The sequence below is a fragment of the Melanerpes formicivorus genome, unplaced genomic scaffold, assembly GCF_026170545.1.
Source record: "Melanerpes formicivorus ecotype bairdi unplaced genomic scaffold, bMelFor1.0.p_v2 SCAF_243, whole genome shotgun sequence".
Lineage (NCBI taxonomy): Eukaryota > Metazoa > Chordata > Aves > Piciformes > Picidae > Melanerpes > Melanerpes formicivorus.
In genome coordinates this window covers 252,231-266,432 of record NW_027142595.1, presented here as the reverse complement: position 1 = coordinate 266,432, position 14,202 = coordinate 252,231, and the positions used below count along the sequence as shown (strand labels likewise).

At 50.5% G+C, this 14,202-nt stretch overlaps 1 protein-coding gene across 1 annotated transcript; it reads left to right on the top strand.

Moving 5' to 3' along the window:
* The first annotated feature begins 12,059 nt into the window (after positions 1-12,059).
* LOC137458430 (gastrula zinc finger protein XlCGF26.1-like) lies at positions 12,060-13,831 on the top strand. The gene is made up of 2 exons (XM_068169904.1): positions 12,060-12,204; positions 12,623-13,831. Exons 1-2 carry the CDS (start codon positions 12,183-12,185, stop codon positions 13,756-13,758), a joined length of 1,158 nt encoding a protein of 385 aa, XP_068026005.1. The 5' UTR covers positions 12,060-12,182; the 3' UTR covers positions 13,759-13,831.
* Positions 13,832-14,202: the final 371 nt, after the last annotated feature.

The following is a 14,202-nucleotide window of genomic DNA, read 5'->3' as shown; positions in this document are numbered from 1 at the left end:
CCAAGAGGGGCAGGAGGTTGAGCTGTTGGAGGGGGTGCAGAGGAGGCCCTGGGGGTGGTGGGAGGGCTGTGGCAGTTCCCCTGTGGGGGTTGGCTGTAAGAGTTGTGCCTGTTGAGGCTGGAGAGGAGAAGGCTGTGGGGAGAGGTTGGAGCAGCCTTGTGGTAGCTGCTGGGGGCTGCAGGAGAGCTGGGGAGGGACTTTGGTGAGGGTCTGGGAGGGATGGGCTGAGGGGGAGTGGATTGAAGGTTGAGGAGGGCAGATTTGGAGTGGAGCTTGGGAGGAAATAGTTTGGAGTGGGGGTGGTGAGAGCCTGGAGCAGGTTGGGCAGGGAGGTGCTGGCTGCCCCCTCCCTGGAGGTGCTGAGGGTGAGGTTGGATGAGGGCTTGAGCAGCCTGGTGTGGTGGAAGGTGTCTGTGGGCATGGCAGGGGGTTGGAGCTGTCTGCTCTTTGGGGTCCCTTCCAGTCCAAAGCATTCTCTGGCTGCTTGAATTTGGACACTTAGCAGAAGTGCAATGAAGGGAACTTGAAATAAGCAAAGTTGTGAAACTGGCTCTGAGCCTGGGGGCTGGGTGTGAGCTTGGAAGTGGTTCTGACCTTAGCTGCTGGTTCTTGAGCTTGGGAAGTGGTTCCGATTTTATTTTCTGGCTCTTGAGCTTGGGGTCTGGGTGTGAGCTTGGAAAGGGGTTTTGAGCTTAGTTGCTCACTCTGGGCTTGGGGTGTGGTTCTTGATCTCAGGGCCTGTCTCTGAGGTCAGGGGCTGTTTCTTGAGCTTGGGAAGTTATTCTGACCTTATTTGCTGGCTTGTGAGCTTGGGACCTGGATGTGAGCTCTGGAGGTGGCTCTCAGCTTGGGAAGTGTTCTGACCTTTGTTGCTGGTTCTTGAGCTTGGGGGCTGGGTGTGAGCTTGGCCCCTGCCTTGAATTTAAAATGTGAGAGTTCAGGCAGTTGGAAGTTGAAGCTGAGCTGCTTTGCACTGCAGTGCTTCTGAGTTTGTGGTGTTCCAAAGGCAGATCTCAAAGAGCTGCTGCAAGAGTTGAGCTGAAGTGGCACAGTGCCCTGCAGAGGCAAAAGCTTTTCCCTGCCAGTCAGCCATTGGAATCATCTCCCCAGGGCAGTGGTGGATTGCCCTGCAGGGCAGAGTTGGAAGGCTCAGCTTGGCAGGGGGCTGGGCCAGCTCCTTTCCAGTGCAGTGTCAGCTGGCAAGGTTGGAGCAGCTGAGCCTTGGGGTCCCTTGCAGCCTGGCATTGTGTGGCAGCAGAGCTGTGCTGCTGGTTTTGAGGGCACTTGGAAAGCTTCTGGAGCATTTGTGCCGAGTGTGCAAGACATCCCTGAGCCTAGCAACTCCCTCAGCTCTCTTCAGAATGAACTCTGCAGAGTGATGCCGAATTTTGCCCCAAAAGGCAAGAATAACTGCCTAAGAGACTCAGTTTAAGTCAGATAGACAGGAGGTATTTTATTAGCAACGCGTTGGAGAAATCACTAAATAGATTTCTGCCTTTCCCGTAACAAAAGCATGTCTTTTATACAGTTTTGGACGTAGTATTGCATCAGATCACATACATAATCATATCTCTGTATACATATTCATAAGAGGCGTGGTGTAGGCGGAGCGTGGGCGGGGACATCTCTTTTGAGGATCCTCTTGGTGGTCAATCCGGTGGCCTTCATCATGGGCAGGGGTCTCCTGATGAGTCTTCCTCTCTTGAACTTTTGAACCCTTTCCTAATTTGGTCAATTCCCGGTGTGCCTGGCTTAGTTTTACTGACTGGACAAGGCTGTTAGGGTCAGTTTGACCTTTCTGGTTCTGAATCATGCTCACTTCGTCAGCCATTATCACTTATCTCCTTTTTCTGTCACAGTGTCCCGGGCCTCAGCTGATTTATTACTCTATGTGGTTTGTGCTCATTGCTTCACATTCTCGAAAGCTATCTGTTTTGGGGCTTCATTTCCCCCCTTTTTCTTATAACTTACGAATTCTTTCGTCAAATTCTAGTCCTATAGGGCTCTGATATGCTCGTACCATAGCCCAAACCATTTGGGTCCTTTTCATTATAATTCTTAGTCTCCACCACATACAAATATTTGTGAGAGTTAATAGTAACAGAACTACAATTACTATTAGTATTGGGTGCACCAGATAGTTGAAGACCTGTGTAGCTGTTGGGGAGTATCCTGTAAAGATGTCCCACCAATGATGCTGGCCTACTTGTTCTACTTTGGTCAGGACATCTGTTATTTTTTCTGAATTATGTTCTACCTGCCATACCATTCGTTTAGTCGTTTGATTCACCTGTTGCACCAATTTCTTCACTTTAGGATGTGCGAGCATCGCTTTAAGAATTTTGACGTCCATCCGTATTTGTAATTTCGGCATCTTTTGATATAGGTTAAAATCTGCGTTAATTAGCTATTGAGTAGTTATTGGGACAGTATAGTGAAAATCACAACCCACTATTTTGGTGAAGTTGCACACACAGAAGTTAGTATTGTTAGTCTCCTCTTGGCAATTATCCATAGTGACGTTGTCACAAGCTGTCCTCACGCAAGCACACCCATTCCCTATATAGTAAACTTGTGATTGTGTTCTATTGTGTGAAAGCATTTCAAAGGTACATACACTATTTTCGACATCTAAGCATAAATCTTCTGCTTCTACTACAGCGTTTTCGCAAACATAGCCTAATTGTCCTCTAGGAATACATGCCTCTGTGCTAACTGATTGCCATCTATTTTTGGTATAATCATAACTGGCCCAGACATTGTGGTCTATTGGTCTGACAATGACATGTTGATGTATTGTCCCTAGAGTGAGGATAGGAAAGATAGCTCTTTCTTCTGCTGTACTGATGGTGAGGACATAGGCTTCTATGTGATCTCGTTGAGGCTCATAAGTGAAATTTACTAATTGCCACCAGGCTTGGTGGTCCTTCTCAAATTGTGTAGTATGATTGTCCTTTAATATTGTTTCCCTTATTTCTTGAGGTAATGTACCTGACGTTCCCTCTCTCATTATTCCTGCCGCTACTGATTGTACCCATTGTTGTGTCTGAGAGCATTGGATAGCGAGTGCAATGTCTCTACTAAGTTCCCCTGTATAATCAGCGAGCTTCACAAAATCCTCTGCAGTATGGTTTGCTACCGTGGTCAGTAATTTTACTACTAGCGATTGCGTTTCTGCTAATGTAAGCACAGATGAACTCAGGGGCACTTTGAGTTTTCCTAAGTTGGTGGTGACAGTACTTAATTTGTTCACCAATACCTCTTGATCTACTGCGTTTAGTATTCCAAATCCAGTGCCGACCCATCCACTGAGAACCAGTTATCCGCCTCTTCGAACGGCTCTTCTTTGAGATCCGGGCGACTGGAGTAGACTGCTTCAATTGTTTCCAGGCAGTCGTGTTCGATGGGTTCTGCTGGGTCTCTTCCTTCTAGAAATGAAGCTGGGTTCACAATGTTAGTTACTTGAATGGTTATGTCATCTGATTCAGCCAGGATGGCCTGGTATTTTAGGAATCTGGAAGGCGACAGCCAATGGTTGCCTTTCTGTTCCAGCACAGCTGACACTGTGTGAGACACTAACACAGTCATCTTTTGACCCAACGTGAGCTTCCTGGCCTCTTCTATGTTAATTATTACTGCGGCCACTGCCCTCAGACAGCCTGGCCATCCTTTACTTACTTCATCCAATCGCTTGGAGAAGTAGGCCACAGCTCTCTTGTGTGGTCCCAATTGCTGTGCTAGGACTCCTAGTGCCATCCCTTGTCGCTCATGGGAGAACAGCCAGAATGGTTTTGATACATCTGGGAGACCTAAGGCCGGTGCTCTCATTAGCTCCAGCTTCAACTTCTTGAAGGCCCTCTCTGCCTCGGGAGTCCAAACTAGGACGTTCTTAGTCTCCTTCAGTAAATCATACAGTGGTTTAGCGAGTATCCCGTACTGGTAGATCCATAGCCGACACCAACCTGTCATCCCCAGAAAGGCGCGCAGATCTCTCACCGTCTCTGGTTTAGGTATCTGGCAGATGGCCTCCTTCCTAGCTGCTCCCAGGGATCGCTGTCCTCTGGAGACTTCGTATCCCAGGTACACCACTTCTTTTTGCACCAGCTGTGCTTTCTGTTGAGAAACTCGATATCCACTTAAACCCAGGAAATTTAACAAGGAAATAGTCCATTCAATGCATTCTTCCTCCGTCGTTGTTGCTATTAGGAGGTCGTCTACGTACTGCAGAAGGGTGCCATCTCCCAGCGGCCTTTCCCACTGTTCTAATTCTTTGGCTAACTGGTTCCCAAAAATCGTGGGGGAATTGCACCATCCTTGGGGCAATACCGTCCAGGTAAGTTGAGTCTTTCTTCCTCTATCTATAGATTCCCACTCAAAAGCAAAAATCTTTTGACTTTCGGGGGCTAAAGGAAGGCAGAAGAATGCGTCTTTTAAATCTAATACGGTGAACCAGGCCAAATTATCCTTCAGTCTAGTTAAAAGTGTGTATGGATTAGCAACTACCGGATGTAATGTCTTGGTTATTTCGTTTACTGCTCTCAGATCCTGAACTAGTCTATAGGCTCCATTAGGTTTCTTTACTGGCAGGATTGATGTATTAAAATCTGATTCGCATTCTACCAATAACCCCAGTTCCAAAAACCTTTTGATTATGGGCTCGATCCCCTTCCTGTCTTCTATCCTCAGAGGGTATTGTTTTCTTATCACTGGTTTTGCCCCAACTTTAAGTTCAACAACAATCGGAACTGCTTGTTTTGATTTTCCAGGTATATCAGTAGCCCACACTAATGGGTATGTTTTGTTCAGGATTCGCTCGAAATTGTGATTCTCAGGTTTCGGTTCCACACAACTGATCGTTAAGCTTAGAGCTGTAATCAGTTGTTCCTCATTTACTTGTAATTCTAATTTGTCCTTGTTGAACTTTATTATGGCTCCCAAGTTCTCCAATAGGTCTCTCCCTAATAATGGCTTTGGCGAATTTGGTAAATACAGGAACTGATGAATTCCCATTTGTTTCCCAATTTTGTATTTAATGGGTTTCAAAAAGTAAGCTTTTTCTGGTTGGCCTGTTGCTCCCACAACTTGTACAAATTCATCACTTTTAGGTACCAATTCCTGATTTAAGACCGAAAAAGTTGCTCCCGTATCAATCAAAAAGTTCAACTCCTTTTTACCTTCCCCTAGCTCCATTTTAACCAGTGGGTCTGCTAGGGTATGGCCCACCGGTCCCCCTCATTTACTATCCTGATGTGTGGTAGTAGTGGTGGCCATTAGCCTTTCCCCTTGTAGGGGGCATTCTCGCTTCCAGTGTCCCATCTGTAGGCAGTGTGCACATTGGTTCGTCCCTATCCTAGCTGGGTGGGGTTGGAGCCTCCCTCCCCTTCCTGCTGGGTTGCCTCTACCTCTTCCCCTGGTTCCTGTCTTCTGAGCTGCCACTGCTACAGCCACTACTCGTGCTATCCTCCTGTCCTCTTTTTTCTTCTCCTCAATCTCTCTATTATTGTATACTTTCCATGCCTCATTCAGCAGTGTCTCTAGGTTTTTATTTGCTGGATGCTCAAGTTTTTGTAATTTCTTCCTGATGTCTGGGTTACTCTGTCCCATCATCAACCCTAACAAGTGCTGTTTCCCTTCTTCTGTTGCTGGGTCCAGGGGTGTGTATTGTCTCATCGCTACCCTAAGTCTATCCAAAAACTCTGATGGGGTCTCATCCTTTCCCTGCCTGATGTCATATAGCATTGACCAGTTGATAGCCTTAGGGATCGCATTCCGCAAGCCCATCGCTATCAGTTTTCTATACTGCACTAGCTGTTGATAGTGCTCGGCATTGCCCGGGTCCCATTCTGGTTTACTGCTGGGAAAATTATCTTCTAGTCTTCCTGATAATACTTGAGCATGTCGTTTTCCTGTTTCCAATACGAGTTCCCTTTCTGTATCTGTCAACTCTGACAGCATCACTTCTATATCCTCCCAATCAATATCTAAATTCTTTGCCATTAATTCAAACCTTTTCGCTACTCCCTCAGGATTTCTCCTGAAATTCCTTGCCTCATCCCTCCAACTGTTCAAATCATTTGTCGAGAACGGCACCTTTACTCTAGTCTTTTCCCCTAACATTGGTACTACTTGTCGGAGAGGAGCTATCGTATGGTTTCCTTCCTCTCTTTGCTTTGCTTCCCCCCGTGCCACAGATCTGGTATAATACGAGTGACCGATCCCTTCCCCGGGATCTCCTTCCTGTGCCTCAATGTCTCCCCAATTCTTTCTCTTCTCTTTCCTTTTCCCTCCTTCCTGTTCTTCATTTTCCCCTCCTATCTCTATTACATCATCCATCCGATTCTCGTCCTGCGTCTGTCGCCCTTTTTGTATCTGCTGGCTCCTATCCTGTCCCGGGCTGCTGTCTTTCTCACCTTCTGCTCCTCTCCCATTTCTCTCATCCTTTATCTGAATTACTATATTAAGTTGTTCCCTGCCCCCCTTTTTGCATGTCTCATTATCATCCTTCTCACTATATCCCAATTCGGAGATGTCGCCTCTCAGTTTAGAGATGCCACTTCCCAGTGAGTTGCTTTTGTCCCCAGTCTTTGGTGTGCTGGTTTCTATTCTACAAGCGTCTCCACTTCTGGATGTGTTGTTATCCCCATATGGACTGAGCTCGGGCAGGCTACGTGTCTCCCTTCGACTCTCTGCACCTGACGGACTGCCTTCCTCCCGTTCGACTTCCAGTCTGGGTGGACTGTCAGCATCCATGTAGCTCCCCGACCCCTGTGGACTATCCAGTCCCTGAGGGCTGCTTTTCCTCTCGTCTTTCCTCGATTTTAATGGACTATCTTCCTCCCAACTGTTGTCTAACTTCTGAGGGCTGTGCCCAAACTTAGATTTCCACCATCGCTCCAGTTCCTTTAATGGGCTGGGATCCCCTTGTTCCTCTTTTGGCCTGGGAAGAGGCCCTTCCCACCCTGGAGCGAATGGATGGTATTCCCTCAGGCTTATTTCGCTCTCCTTTCCACTATCTCTTCTTGTTAGCTTGAGACACTGCTGTCCAATACTACATGCATCACAGCAGCGTTCTTTAGGCTTTGGACCCTTCTTATCCCTTTCCAGGGCTAATACTAGGGGATCCTGAGGGGCTACATTAATTCCGCACTCTTTTTGCCACTCAGGTTTATTTCTTAGAGTAAAGAACATATCTGCGTACATTACCTCATCCCATTTATTAAGCCGGCGGAGGAAGAGCATCAGTTGTAAAACAGTGTTATAATTAGTTGTTCCCTCCGGTGGCCATTTCTCATTGTCGTCTAGCTTATACAATGGCCACCACTGTGTACAATATTTAAGGAGTGTCTTTTTACTTATGCTTCCCCCTGGAATTCCTCCCAAGTCTTTCCAGTGCTTCAAGATACATCCTAATGGAGTTTTTATATTTACGTCCTTACTCTGTCGCCCTCCCATGGCTGTTCCCGGAATAGTCTCTTTCTCCCACAAGCACTATATACCAATATATATATATCCTACCTTACCCGAGTACACTGCTTTACCACGAGATGTCGCTGGCCAACCGTATAATACCGATACCAGTCAGCTTCGGGATGTCAGCTGGTACGGTCTGCCGATGATATCACAGTAAATTCTTACACACAAAAGAGATTACAGTTAACACAAAATACCGAGTACCAAATTACGAGATTCTTGCAGACAACATAACAATGTTAGACAAACGTATATCACAAATGTATTCTCTCAGAAGCACAGTAACAACATTAAGATGAAAGAGAAACATACACCCGTTTAACAAACACCCAGTGGGGGACTCCAACCCCTATTTCCAGTGAGGACTGCCACCCCTGTTTTCAGTGGGGACTCTAACCCCTATCTGCGGGATTCTGCCAGGGCGTCCCCAGGCCTTCCCATCAGGTGACCACGTCTGGTCCCCGTTTCCCAGTCAAAGCGCTTTTATCCCCAAACAAATAAACAGTTAAAATACCTCTTGATTGGAGCAGGAGATGCAGGTAACCCTTTGTCCACCAACGAGCGCTGGTCTGGGGGGGTCTCTTCTGACAAAAAAAAAGTCGTCAGGGGCGCCCAGAGGGTCCCGGCCCCGGACCCGGCTCGGGAGGACCCCTTAAGGTCTGGATCTCCTGTCTATCTCCTGGCTGGCTCGCCAGAAAATGATGCCGAATTTTGCCCCAAAAGGCAAGAATAACTGCCTAAGAGACTCAGTTTAAGTCAGATAGACAGGAGGTATTTTATTAGCAACGCGTTGGAGAAATCACTAAATGGATTTCTACCTTTCCCGTAACAAAAGCATGTCTTTTATACAGTTTTGGACGTAGTATTGCATCAGATCACATACATAATCATATCTCTGTATACATATTCATAAGAGGCATGGTGTAGGCGGAGCGTGGGCGGGGACATCTCTTTTGAGGATCCTCTTGGTGGTCAATCCGGTGGCCTTCATCATGGGCAGGGGTCTTTTGATGAGTCTTCCTCTCTTGAACTTTTGAACCCTTTCCTAATTTGGTCAATTCCCGGTGTGCCTGGCTTAGTTTTACTGACTGGACAAGGCTGTTAGGGTCAGTTTGACCTTTCTGGTTCTGAATCATGCTCACTTCGTCAGCCATTATCACTTATCTCCTTTTTCTGTCACAGTGTCCCGGGCCTCAGCTGATTTATTACTCTGTGGTTTGTGCTCATTGCTTCACATTCTCGAAAGCTATCTGTTTTGGGGCTTCAAGAGCTGGAAGAGCTTTCCAGGAATTTGGCAGAGGTTTGGAGGAGTTAGGAAGGGATTTTGGTTCTCCTCCTCCTTGTCCTCTTCCTTGTCCTCCTCTGCCTCATCTTTTTCCTGCTCTCCCTGGAGGCTGCCCTTAGACTCCTAGAATCCTGGAGTGGTTTGGGTTGTCAGGGAGCTGCAAAGGTGCTGCAGTCGAAGCCCCTCTGCAGTCAGCAGGGACATCCTGCACTAGCTCAGGTTGCCCAGAGCCCTGTCCAGCCTCACCTTGAACATCTGCAGGGCTGGGACCTCAAGCCCCTCCCTGGGCAACCTGTTGCAGTGTTCCAGCAGCCTCCTGGTGCAGAACTTGTTCCTCACCTCCAATCTCAATCTGCTCTGCTCTAGTTTGAAGCCATTGCCTCTGGTGCTGTCCCTGCAGGCTTTGCAAAGAGTCCCTCTGCAGCCTTCTTGTAGCCCCCTTCAGGTACCAGAAGGTCACTCTTAGGTCTCCCCAGAGTCTTCTCTTCTCCTCTCCAGGCTGAACACCCCCACCTCCCTCAGCCTGAACTGGTAGCAGAGCTGCTCCAAGCCCCTGATCATTTTTGTGTCCCTCCTCTGGACCCTCTCCATCAGGTCCATGTCCTTCCTGTGTTGATGGCTACAGAGCTGGCTGCAGTGCTGCAGGTGAAGTCTCAGCAGAGCCAAGTGCCAGGATGGCCTCTGTCCATCTCTGGCCATGCTGCTTTTGGTGCAGCCCAGGCTGCCCTTGGCCTTGTGGGCTGCAGGCTCCCCCTGTCTGTTCCTGTCCAGTTTCTTGTCCAGCAGCACCCCCCAGTCCTTTTCTGCAGGGCTGCTTCCTATCCCCTCCTCCCCCAGCCTGTGCTGATTGTGAGGATTGTGCCAGGCCAGGGGCAGGACCCTGCCCTTGCTCTTGTTGAAGCTCAGGAGGTTGCCCTGGGCCCCCTCTGCAGCTTGTCCCCTTGTGCTCCTCCAACTTGTTCTGCAGGGCATTGTCTTAGGTTTCAGGAGGCAGAGAGGCTCTCTTTGAGCCTTGTGAAAGGAGCTGATGCCAAGCTGTGGCCAGAGGGTTGGATAGAATTGGGCAATTTCCATGGCTGTGCTGTTCAGAGCTGCATCCTACAGTGCAAAGCATCAAATCCACAACAATCCATAGTGTGCCTGGGCCACGGGAGCCAAGCAACCTCCCTAGGCCAAAGCTTCCTCCAGAGCTCCACCAAAGCAGGCCAGAAGCCCAGGCCCCAAATGCCTTCCCCCTCCCCCATGCCTCTCTGCCCCTCCTCCCCCATACCCAAGAGCTGCAGTTACAGATTCTGGTAGGCAGCTCCCAGGTGAGCCAGGCCTCTGCAGGCTGCAGTTGGCAGCATTGCCAAGGCCTCAAAGCTCCTCTGCAGAGAGAGATCCCAGAAGCTGTTCCTAGGAGCAGAGAGGAAGGGCAAAGGAGGTTGGAGATCCTGTGCTGTTCCTTTGTAGAGAGTGAGTGCAGGCCTTGTGGGGATGAACTAAGCTAGATGACACTTTGTGGTGTCCCTCTGGACTCTGCTGTCCCTGCTGGAGGTCTCTACTCTCTGGTGTAAGACATCCCAGTTCCTTACTCCGACAACAAGGATCCTCATCCATGCTTTCATCCAGGGGCTTCTATTGGGCCCTGATGGATGTGTAGATCAGCCCTGGAGACTTAGTGGGGCCCTGGGGACTCTTAGAGGGCAGCAAGTGACTGGAGATGGAGCACTGTATGGAGAGATGGAGGGTGAAGGCTGCAGGGGGTGGGAGGGTTTAGTTCAGCAGCTGTGTGGCTCTGCCTGGCTCCTACCTCCAATGGTGCTGGCAGCAGCTGACCCCAGAAGCTCAAAGTCCCAAACCCTGCCTGGCTGAGAACAGTCCCCTGACCCCTCCTGACATCCAGCACAGCCCAAGCAGGCACTCAGGGCTCTTAGCCACACATTCCAGCCATTCCCCATGGCAGGAGTCGCCTGAGGTCTCACTCCCTCTCTGTCCCCCTTGCTCTCATCAGTTGCTGCCCGAGGTGGCTGCAGGGTCCCTCCCCAGCCCTCATCTGTAACCCCCCCTTGGCTTGGTGCTGTTCTTTCAGCCCTCCAGCTGATCCCAGCCTTTAGTCTCAGGCCCCTTCCATCCTTGTGCTGCTGCTTCCAGCCCAGTTGCTTAGATGCTTCCTCAGCCACAGCATTTCCCACTCCACCCTTCCAGCTGCAGTGGCAGTGGAGGTGGGGGACACAGGGCCATTGGAGAGCCAAGGCAGCAGGGACATGGATAGGCTGGGACTGAGAGAGGGGCCTGGGTGTGCTCAGGCAGGAATTAGGCCTTGTCCCCCCAAAAAGGGGAGAGGATGCAGGGCCCAGGTGGCAAATGTGTGTGCAGGGAATGGCAGAATCTGGTAGCATTTGAGGAGCTGAAAGGAGTGAATTGTGCTGCAGCTCTGCATGTGTCAGCTGGGAGATGAACAGCAGCCCATGGGCACTGTGCCCTCCCACAAAACCTCATTTTTCTCTTGGGGATGTGGAGTGGCAGCTCCAGGAGAACTGCAAAGAGCAAGCTGAGAGAAATGGTCAGGGAGTGAAGAAGCCAAACTCTTTCCACTGAGTGTCTTTGGGCTGCAGGTGTGTGAAGGGTGCTGGAGGTGTGAGGTTTGGGCAGGAGTCAGAGACTCCTCCAGCATCCCAGTGAGGGCTGAAGAGGTTTAGCAAGAAGCTGAGCAAGTCCATTCCCCCTTTGATGCACCTCCAGAAAGCATGAAGCTCCCTTTGTGTGTGTCCTGAGGGCTGCTGTGGTCTTCTCTTGGGCAGTGAGCAGCAGAGAGGTGTGTTCAGGGCACAGGTGAGCACAGAGTGAGTGTGGTGGGGGTAGGGCTAGGGAGGAGAGCTGTGGCCAGAGCAAGATCTGCTGTCAAATGCAGCTGCAGGCAGCAGAGGCCTGGGCAGGCAGTGGGAGGAAGCTTTAGGCAAGGCCTGGGAGAGGCTGTGTGGAGGCAGCTGTGTTGTGGTGCTGGCCTGCAGCTATGTGCTGGGGACTATGTGCTGTGCAAGGAGCTGAGTCTGTACTTGCTGAGGCCTCCCATCTTGAGCAGCCCTGGCTGTGTGCTGTGGCTGTGCTGCTGGTCTTGGGAGCTGCCCCCAGCAAGGCTGAGCTGTGCTGTCTGGTCCTGGGCAGTGCTGAGCCATCCCTTGCAGGTCAATGCTTTCCTCTGAGCCCTTTGCTTCTCTCTGGCATGGGCTGAGTCCTCTCTCCATCATCCCTGCCCCTGTGTGCTGTGGAAGAGCAGAGTTTGCAGATCTGTCCCTTGGAGCAGCCCAACAGGTAAGAAACCCAGAGTGGGGAAGCAGTAGGATCCTAGGCCCCCAGGGCAGCTCCTAGCCTCCACCACCTCCTCCTGTGCAGCATATTTCACCTCTCCAGGAGCTCTGAGGCACATCAGGTGTTGTGGGAGTTGATGAATGCTCCAGGCTGCTGGGGTGAGTTGTGAGCAGGAGGTGATGTTTGGGGGTTGGGATTTGGAAGGTGGTGGGAGAAGGTTGGAGGTGGTTTGGTGTTCCTTGTTCAGTGCTGCTGCCTCCATTGTCTGAGCTAGGGGAGATCAAAGGACAGGGCTGGGCCAGGAACCACCCTGCCAATGCCACCAGGGTCGAGGAGAGTGGGACAAGACCACTTGTAAGCCTCAGGGTACCTCAGGGCACTGATCACAGGAACCTGGGGTCTCAGCACAGGTATTGGAGGTCTGTGCCCATACTGTGGCAGAAACTGAAGGTTTGAGGTCCCCTCTGCATTGTCTTCTCCAGCTGGATGTTGGGAGTCAGGGAGTGTCATGACCCAGGCAGGATCTGAGGGTTTGAGATCCTGGGCTCAGGTGCTTCCATCTTCCCTATTGCACAGCTGTGACCCCTCCTTCCCACAGTATGGCCTCACAGAAGGACTCAGGCAAGAAGCAACACCCAGAGATCAAGTTGGAGAAGCCAATGTGCAGTCCCAAGGGAGAGGAGAATGAGGAGGAAAAAGAGGAGAAGATGGAGGATGATGCTGAGAATGACAACTATGAAGAGGAGGATAATGATGATGATGAAGGTGACCAGGATGAGAGGGAGGAATGTATGGAGGAGGATGAAGCCAGAGCAGGTCCCTCAGTGTCACCCAAAGAGCTGAATCAGTGCCCTGAGTGTGGGCAGAGCTTCCCAGATAGCTCAGAGCTTGTGAAGCACCTCTGCCTACAACCTGGCACTTGTCCCTTCATTTGTGGTGACTGTGGCAAGAGGTTCCGCTGGAACTCTCATCTCACCCAGCACCGCCGCACCCACACTGGAGAGAGGCCCTTCCCTTGTGACAGCTGTGGCAAACGGTTCAGGCAGATCTCTACTCTTAGGCGACACCACATCATCCACACCAGGGAGAAGGCCTTCACCTGCTGGGACTGTGGCAAGAACTTCAAACGCATCTCCACTCTTACCATCCATCGCCGCATCCACACCGGAGAGCATCAGTTCCCCTGTGCTGAGTGCGGCAAATGCTTTACCACGAGTACTAAATACATCCGGCACCAACTCATCCACAGCGGGGAGCAACCGTACAGCTGCGCCGACTGCGGTAAGGGCTTCACTAAGAAGGGAGACCTCACAGAGCACCGTGGTGTGCACACTGGCGAGAAGTCTTTCAGCTGTGCTCAGTGTGGCCAGGCCTTCAGACATAGGAGCACTCTCATTGCACACCACCGCACCCACACCGGTGAGGAACCTTACACCTGTGCTGACTGTGGCAAGAGCTTCGGCCACAGGAAGACTGTCATTGCTCACCGCCGCACCCACACTGGTGAGAAGCCCTACACTTGTGCTGCCTGTGGGAAGAGCTTCAGCCAGAGGCAACATCTCGGTCGCCACCGCCGCACTCACACTGGTGAGAAGGCTTTCACCTGTGCTGATTGTGGTAAGAGCTTCACCCGGATGGAGTACTTCAACAAGCACCGCTACATCCACACCAGAGAGCAGCCTGTACTGGAGGGGAGGCATAAATCCACCTAGAATCTGTGGGGTAATCATGACCCTTCTGAGAGGGCCTTTCCAGCACCAAAATCATCCCTTTTTACTTTGCAGTTCTCAGGGACTGGGGACACCAGCAGCAACAAACACCTGCTGCCCATCTGAACACCAATTATTGCTGATGAGAACAATTACAGTGCTGAGTTGGCACAGCTGGAGCTCCCAGTGGAGCTAGGCAGGGCTTTGCCAGGGTCTGTCTGGTTCTTCCCCAGTGCTTTGTGTCTCCCTGGGGTAAGAAATCCTCTGTCCATTGACCAATAAAACCCAAATAATAAAACCCAAAAGTTACCCAAATCCTGTCTGTTTGCTTTTATTTCAGATATCCCTGCCTCAATGCCTGAATTTTGGGGGCATTCGCTCCCAAGGGATGGGGTGGAGCTGTGTGCCCAGTTCAAGGAGGGGAAAATGAGGCTCTCAGAGGAGTCT

Excerpts from the sequence above, each read along its gene's own strand:
- LOC137458430 (XM_068169904.1), top strand. The coding sequence starts at position 12,183 with ATGAATGCTCCAGGCTGCTGGG. Across the intron at positions 12,205-12,622 it reads GAATGCTCCAGGCTGCTGGG|CTGTGACCCCTCCTTCCCAC; the intron begins GTGAGTTGTGAG and ends CCTATTGCACAG.